The sequence below is a fragment of the Callorhinus ursinus genome, unplaced genomic scaffold (genome assembly GCF_003265705.2).
Source record: "Callorhinus ursinus isolate GAN/ISIS: 27379988/994484 unplaced genomic scaffold, GSC_fseal_2.0 scaffold41, whole genome shotgun sequence".
In the NCBI taxonomy this organism is placed as follows: Eukaryota; Metazoa; Chordata; class Mammalia; order Carnivora; family Otariidae; genus Callorhinus; species Callorhinus ursinus.
This window is the reverse complement of record NW_027397103.1, coordinates 1,775,621-1,783,834: the sequence shown is the minus strand read 5'-3', so window position 1 is coordinate 1,783,834 and position 8,214 is coordinate 1,775,621. Positions and strand designations below refer to the sequence as shown.

Sequence of the window (8,214 nt, the reverse complement as noted above, 5' to 3'; positions counted from 1 at the left end):
GCACGGCCTAGCTCTGGGGCTGACGCGGGAAGTCCTGGCTAATGCATTTGTTTGTTCACTTCGATTCCTGGTCCTCGTCTTCCAGGAAGTCTCCCTGGGCTCTGGCTTTTGCTTCTAAACACACGGAGGGCAGAAGCCACATCGGAGACTCGCAAGGAGCTGTGTGAGGCGGAGTTTCTGCAACTTGCTTGACCCTGAGAAAATCGCCTAAGGTCTTGTTCAAAGAGGAGCTCTCCGTCCGCGTCTGCCAGAGTCTGATTCAGGAACAATGGGGGCGGGGCCTTGGAATCGGAAAGCTTTTTACCCGGCGCCGGGGAGTTCTTAGGCGGCGGAGGTGGGAGGCTCGAGCTGCTGTGCGCCCAAAAGACGAATCGGGGCCTGGCGTCCCCTCCTCGCCCCGGGCCGGGCCCTGCCCCACCTTATTCTTCCCGGTTGAGATGGGCTCAGCCAAGAGCGCCCCAGTCACTCCGGCGCGGCCTCCGCCGCACAAGCTTCTGGCCCGAGTGGCGGATCTCCGTTCACCTAGTGCCGGCATCCTGCGCACTCCTACCCGGGTGGAGAGCTCTCCACAGCCAAACCTATCAGCAGGGGAGCAGCTGCAGGGTCCCAATCAGGCCCAAGACACCTATGAAGACCAGCAGCGGAGAACCCCCAAGCCCACTGGTGAAACAGCTGAGTGAAGTACTTGAGACCGAAGCCCCCAAATCGAATCTGCACCCAGAGCCTGTTCTGCCCTTAGAGGCAACTTCATCTTCTGAATTGGACTTGCCTCTGGGCACCCAGTTTTCCCTTGAGGACCAGATGCCACCCTGGAGCCAGACTGAGCTCCCCTCCAAGCAGGTGTTCTCCAAGGAGGAAACAGACAACCCTGAGAAACCCCCATGGCCAGCCAGGGCTGAGACAAGCCCTTGAGAGACCCTGAGACTCCCCGATTTTCAGGTTCTAAGCACAATAGACGGAAAACAAATGGCAAGGTACTAGGGAGATCTCCCCTCACAATCCTACAGGATGACAACTCCCCTGGAACTCCGACACCACGACAGGGTAAACGGCCTTCTCCCCTGAGTGACAATGCTAGGGAGCTAAAGGAAGGGGCGCCATTCTGGGAACTGGACGACTTCTGAAAACTGGAGGCCGAGTGGGGAACAGGGCCAGGACCAGGGCAAGGAAAATCAGCACTTTCTAAACTTGGTGGAGAACTAGGCCGACTATGGCCCCAGCACTGGCTTCACGGAGGGGGGGGGGGGGGGGGGGGGCTAGTGATGTTGCGTCCCCTCAACCCCATCTTTCCCTGGGAGACTGGAAAGGCTTGTTGTCTTCAACCCCCCCCCCAAACTCCCAGCTCGGGGACTGAGTGCTTTTTTGGGCTCTCTTTGTGTCTCGTGTTTCTTGTATATTAAAGAAAGTGGTTAAAAAAAAAAAAGGCGGCGGAGGTGGAAATTTTTTGCAGCGTGGAAGTAGAGCGCCCTCTGCTGTCCTTGAGGAGGATGACATCAAGGCGGAGGAAGGCACTCCGGTGCAGGTCCCTCTCTTCCACCGGTGTTTGTTCTACCCTTGAGGGTCACTAGGTACCCATATCAGGACTGGGCAGGGGTAAGGGCACTAAAAAGAAGGCAGGGTTCTCCTGCTCTCGCGGAGTTTACAATCTGATTGCACTGACAAGACACCTTCAGAAAAACCGTAACAGGTTCAGAAAGTGTGGATTGGGCTCCATCCCACAAGTATTTCCTGGGCATGTGCTGTGTGTATAGACTCCAAGAGTGTAGGATCAGCATTTATGAACTCTGTGTGCCCAGGAATAGACATACCGTGGGTTTTGCCACCAGGTGGGGGTCCAGAGAGGAACTCCTGAGATGGAAAACAGAACTGTGGATGCCAGGATAGCCTGGGGAGCCTGGCTCTTGGGGGCGGGGGCAGGGAGGAGTCACCACTCAAATAACAATAACTTTATCTTAGGGCACCCGGCTGGCTCAGTCGGTAGAGCATGTGGCTCTTGATCTGGGGTGTCATGAGTTCGAGCCCCATGTTGGGCGTAAAGATTACTTTTAAAAAATTAGTTTTTTGACATAAAAATTAAGTATTCATATTAAACTATTCAAATCTTATAGAAAAGAATAAGTACAAAAGTAAAAATTACCTGAAATCCCACTATTTAGACATAACTGCTATATATCTTTGGAGACCATCTTTCCATACAGCTCACCTGTGGTTTATCCTAACCCACCTACACACACCAAATCATTATACATGCAGTGTCTTTCAGAGACTCCTTTTCTTTCTTTTAAAAAAATTTTTAAAGGTTTTATTTATTGGGGCGCCTGGGTGGCTCAGTTGGTGAAGCATCTGCCTTTGGCTCAGGTCATGATCCCGGGGTGCTGGGATCCAGCCCTGCATCGGGCTTCTTGCTCAGCAGGGAGTCTGCTTCTCCCTCTGACTCCCCCCCCCACCAGGGCTCTCTCTCTCTCTCTCTCTCAAATAAATAAAATTATTTATTTGAGAGAGAGAGAGCATGAGTGCTTGATCCCAGCACCCCGGAATCATGACCTGAGCCAAAGACAGATGCTTCACCAACTGAGCCAGCCAGGCATCCCTCTTTTTCTTTCTTTCTTAAGAGCTTTACTGAAATATATTTCATATACCATATAACTCACCCATTTAAAGTATCAGTTTAATGGTTTTAAGATATTGCAACAAAGCTGTGCATCTATCACTATAATCTAATCCCCACCCCGTTTTGTAGACCTATAATTGACATTAAACATTGTATTCATTTAAGACATACAATATAATGATTTGGTATATGTATATACAGCAAAATGATCACCACAATAATTTTAGCTAACATCCATCACCTCACATAGTTACAATGTTTTTTTTTTCTTTTTGAGGTTTCTTTTCTTTCTTTCCCCAACCCTGCTGTTGTTTTTGTTTGTACATACCTTCCCACCCCAGGTAACTGATGTTGACAGCTTAGAGCACATCCTTCCACATCTTTCTCAAACACTTCGTATACAGAGAATACTCAATTCTTTGCCCTTTTGATGCAAAGAGCTTGCATATTTGGGCCTCACTTGGGATCCACAAAATCAAACCCTTTGAGTGTGGAGCCACAAATCTGTATTTCTAACCCTCAGTCTGGGGCTTCCTGATGCTGCTGGTCCTGCTCCAGGGTGGTAGGGAAGGCTAGCTCGTGAAGGCTCCTGTGGTTGTTGGCAATAGAATGGGTCAGGAGGCGATCCAGGAGGACCTTCAGGACAACTTAACAGGTGGAGGTGTCCAGGTAGAGGAAAGAACTTGTGCCAAAGCATAGATGTGAGAGAATTCCAGGTGTGCTCTGGAGATGGCTGATAGCGGGGTTGGAGAGAGGGTGGAGTTTGAGGTATCGATGGCCTGGAATGCCGGAATCAGGGCTTATGAGTCAAATGGGGTGGGTGGCAGGGACTCTTCTGGGAAGAACTTTTGAAAAAGAAGAGAACTCAGCCTGGCCAAGGGGAGTGGGGCACTCACGTTAATAACCACGTAATGACAATCATTCAATATTGGGGGGTGCTTACAGTATGCCAGGCACAGTGCTTCATGTGTGTTACCTCATTAATCCCCTTAACAACTCACCGGGCAGACAGTATTTTCAGGCCCATTCCAGCCAAGAGGAAACTGAGGCAGAGAGGTGTTAAGCGAGTTGCCCAAGGTCACACAGCTGGTAAGGGGCAGAGCCAGGCTCAAACTCAGGCAGTCGTGGCCACAGTCTGTGCTCTTGACCCCTGTTTTTTTGTTCCTTGGCACCTTAGTCTCTTGATCTGCAAAACCAGCTAGAAAGTGACAAGGCTGATAGGCAGAATTACCCAGAACCACCACCGCCACCACAGTAATAATAACAAGTATTTAGTGAGAGCAAACTGCCTCAAAGAAAGAGGTAGCATGGAATAGTGGTCAGGGCTTGGATTCTGCCATCAGAGGGATTTGGGTTCAAATCCTAGCTTTGCTCTGCCCCAGCTGGGCAGGTTATATGTCCTCTTAGAGCCTCAGTTTTCTCGGCTGTAAAATGGGATAGAAGTACCTACCTCGGGGCGCCTGGGTGGCTCAGTTGGTTAAGCATCTGCCTTCGGCTCAGGTCATGATCCCAGGATCCTGGGATCAAGCCCAAGTCCCGCATCGGGCTCTCTGCTCAGTGGGGAGTCTGCTTCTCCCTCTCTCCCTACCTCTCCCCCTGCTGTGCTCTCTCTCTCTCAAATGAATAAATAAAATCTTAAAAAGAAAAAAGTACCTACCCCATGGGGCTGTTGAGTTAAATGAGAAAATAGATGAACAATGCATATGCTACCCACGGTTTGATACGGGTGAAGAGTACTGGGGCTGGGAAGAAGAATGATCAGAGTTTGAATACAGGTGGGCCCTGAGTTGGGATTGGGAGTGGTAGTTGAATTCCAATAGAGCTTTGAGACTGGCTGAAAGGACACCCCTCATGTGCTGCCCCCTATGGCCAAGGGGGAAGCCTTATGCCTTACCTGAGCTCTACCTTTGCAAGTCTTTGCAGACCGTGGGCAGGTGCCCCAGGGTACCGCACACTATTTTACAGGAGTTTTGAGAGGTCCACAGCGACACCTGCCGGACACCGTGCAAAACTGCTAGCTCAAGGTAGCTTGCAGTTTGAATGTTGGAGCTTCATTCCTTCAGAGGATGTGGTATAACTCGGTAAAGCTGGGCTTATGGCAGTTCCAATAAAAAGCAAGTTATCATACGAAAATTATTGTGGAACAGGAAATGAGGGTGGTAATGCCCAGTCTAATTTCAAGGGTTGAGTTGTGTAGAGTCCAACAAGCTCTCATTCCATTAGTAGGTACTTAGGATTATTCAAGAAGGAACTAAAATAATATTTTTCTTTCAATTTATGTGTATTTTTCAAGTGGCCTCTAAGTTGTTAGGACATAAATATTTAAGAGTTGTTTTGGCCTAAATACTTACTAGCTGTTAGGTTTTACTGAGGGGATGTTGTTTGTTGTGCAGGTGGGAGTAGAAGGTGCCCTGAAAAAATTTCGGAGACACTGGGTGCCTTGAACCAAGAAAGTCTGGGGTCTCTGCATCATGCTTTTTACAAAAAGTTGTCTTAAGCCACCCTACCTCTGTTTTATAGATGAGTCAAGAAAGGCTAACTCACGTGCCTGAGCCCCCCCCGCCCCGGGGTGCGGCTGGGGGTGGTATGTGGGGACAATGACATTCAAACTAGGTCTGTGTCATTCTCTGGAAGGCAAACAGCTTCTCAATTTAGATTTGTCTCCTGATTGTAGGAAAGGGCAGCCTTTTTGGTTTGCGGAGGAACAGGGTCATGTTCCTGACGAGTCCCTTCTTATTCATCCCAGGGAGCCCCCTACTCAGGGGCCCCAGGACCGCAGCCTCTGTGCGTGGAAGCAGAAACTTTCCGGAGGCTCTGCCACTGCCTCCCCCCCCCCCCCCCGGAAAAACCCCCCTTCCCCGGGCCCCCCCCCCCCCCCCCCCCCCCCCCCCCGGAAAATCCACCTTCAGTCTGGAGTCCCAGTCTCAGCCACCAGGCTGCGGGAGGACTCCGCAGTTAGAATTCAAACGCCGGGGGCGGGGGGGGGGGGGGGGGAGGATCCAGGCTCCGCCCCTGTCCCGCCCTCCGGTTCCCTCTTCTAGCTGTAAAGTCACCACGGGACCGTTGTAGGCGGCAGGCAGCCTCCTGCAGGGGATGGGTAGCAGGTAGAACAAGACCAGGAAGGGGCAGCCCCCAGCATCTTCCCTGTCCTTCAGCTTGGACTTGAGAATTCTGCCCCCAGCAGTGAGCTGCCTGCTCCCCAGGGCAACTTGCTTTGGAGGAAAAGCACTGGGGGAGAGGTGGGGTCCCACCTTCCCAATGGGGCAACTGCCAGCTTCATCCTGCAGAGGCCGACTATTGGCTCTGGGGGACTCTGAGCCAGTCATTTAACCCCTCTGTTTTCCCCCCTCTGCAGATGGGAATCGCAGTACCCGCTAGGTGGAGTTGTTCTGAGAATTTAGTACATTACTAAAGCTTATACTTCGAGCACGGCTAAGTATAACATGGTCTGTTTGCGGTGAAATTTAGCTGTCTATTCATTTTCAACAAATAATTATTGAGCACCTACTATGTATGTACGAGGCAATATTCTAACCACTGGGAATACAGCAGTGAACAAGGCCGAGGCAGGGGGCTTACAGTGTAGCAGAGGGAGACAGACCATAAATAAACACAACAGGTAAGTCAATTACAGACAAGGACCCACATATGTAACTTAAAATTTTCCAGGCGTACTGTTACAAAAGTAAAAAGAAACAGGTGAGATTAATTTTTCTAATTTTTAATTTAGAAAATTTTAAATTGTGTTCTAAAAACATGTTAACTCTCTCCCAATACATCCAAAATATTATCATTTCACCCGGAGGCATTACACCACATTTCAAGTACTCCGTAGCCACGTATTGTGGACCATGTTGGAAGGTGAAGGGAAGGGGCTCAGTCGGTTGCCGACTCTTGGTTTTGTCTCAGGTTATGATCTCCAGGTTGTGGGATCAAACCCTGGGTAGGGCTCCGCGCTCAGCAGGGAGTCCGCTTAAGATTCTTTCCCTCTGCACACCCCCCAAAATAAATAAATAAGTCTAAAAAAAAGAAAGGTGATTGGAACAATAAAGACATAATTCAGGGAAAGGGGGACAGGAGCCTCAGGTAAGGGGGGTGGACAACAGACAGGGAAAGCGAATTTGCTCTGACAGAGCCCGGTTACCACAGTTAAGCAGTTCTCCTTGCTCTGTGCTGGCCTGGCCTGGCTCCTCGGGGAGGGTTTTATGGCCAAGGGCATGTTTTCCTCTCCTCCGCTGCCAAGCATGACCCTTCTGCAGAGCCCTGAGATGCAGGCCTCCCGGAAATGCTGCAGCCCTGGGGGGCAGCCCCTCACCACCACCTTGCTCACTCCAGGAAATGGTGAGCACTCTGTCTTCTGGGAGCTGAGGGCCAGCACAGGGGACAAACTTCAGGAATTTTGTCAAGGATCTGACTGGAACCGGGAAAGAGGCGTGGAGGGGTTGTGGGGGGTTGGAGGTGTGAGGGAGGAGTTCTTGCCCAGGGCTGGGATTAGAGGGGAGGTGAGTGAGGGTTGCAGCCTGTCTTTATTTAAAATTGTGGTATTTTACGAAATCTTGCCATTTGCAATGGTGTGGATGGAACTAGAAGGTATTATGCTAAGCAAAATAAGTCAATCGGAGAAAGACAATTATCATATGATCTTGCTGATATGTGGAATTTGAGAAAAAAGGCAGAGGATCATAGGGGAAGAGAGGAAAAAATGAAACAAGACGAAACCAGAGAGGAAGACAAACCATAAGAGACTCTTAATCTCAGGAAACAAACTGAGGGTTGCTGGAGGGGAGGGGGGTGGGGGATGGGGTGGCTGGGTGATGGACATTGGGGAGGATATATGTTGTGATGAGCGCTGTGAACTGTGTAAGACTGATGAATCACAGACCTGTACCCCTGAAACAAATAATACATTATATGTTAATTAAAAGTCAATTTCTCCTAAAATTACTGGGACTGTATACATATATCAGATTATCACATTGTACACTTTAAATATATTACAATTTTATCTGTCAATTATACCTCAATAAAGCCAAAGTTATGTTAAAAAAAATAAAATTGTGGTATTTTAGGGGTGCCTGGCTGACTCAGTTGGTGGAGCGTGGGACTCTTGATCTCAGGGTGTTGGGAGTTCAAGCCCCATGTTAGGTGTAGAGCTTACTTAAAAAAAATAGGGGCGCCTGGGTGGCTCAGTCGTTAGCGTCTGCAAAATAGGGGCACCTGGGTGTCCCAGTCGTTAAGCGTCTGCCTTCGGCTCAGGTCATGGTCCCAGGGTCCTGGGATTGAGCCCCACATCGGACTCCCTGCTCCACGGGAAGCCTGCTTCTCCCTCTCCCACTCCCCCTGCTTGTGTTCCTGCTCTTGCTGTGTCTCTCTGTCAAATAAATAAATAAAATCTTTTAAAAATAAATAAAATTGTAGTATTTTGTTTATCACAGATATTTTTGCCTGAACTTAAAAAAAATATTATATTGACTCTTGTATCATAAAATTCACCCTTTTTAAAGTGCTCAATTCAGCGGTTTTTAGTATTTTCAGAGTTGTGTGACATCACCTAGTCAATTTTAGAGCGTTTTCATCATCTTGAAAGAAATCCCTATACCCAT

The 8,214-nt window shown here is 49.1% G+C and overlaps 1 protein-coding gene and 1 pseudogene across 1 annotated transcript in view; one reads left to right on the top strand and one right to left on the bottom strand.

Annotated features, from left to right (window-relative positions):
* Nucleotides 1–344: 344 nt before the first annotated feature.
* LOC112837316 (cell division cycle-associated protein 3-like) lies at nt 345–1,203 on the top strand (annotated as a pseudogene).
* A 5,113-nt stretch (nt 1,204–6,316) lies between these two features.
* The window catches only part of CUNH12orf43 (chromosome unknown C12orf43 homolog), a 34,042-nt gene continuing 32,144 nt past the window's right edge, over nt 6,317–8,214 (bottom strand). The window contains exon 6 of the mRNA XM_073880998.1: nt 6,317–6,975. Within this exon, the coding sequence (XP_073737099.1) occupies nt 6,585–6,975 (391 nt within the window). The 3' untranslated portion in view covers nt 6,317–6,584. The remainder of the gene's footprint in view (nt 6,976–8,214) is intronic.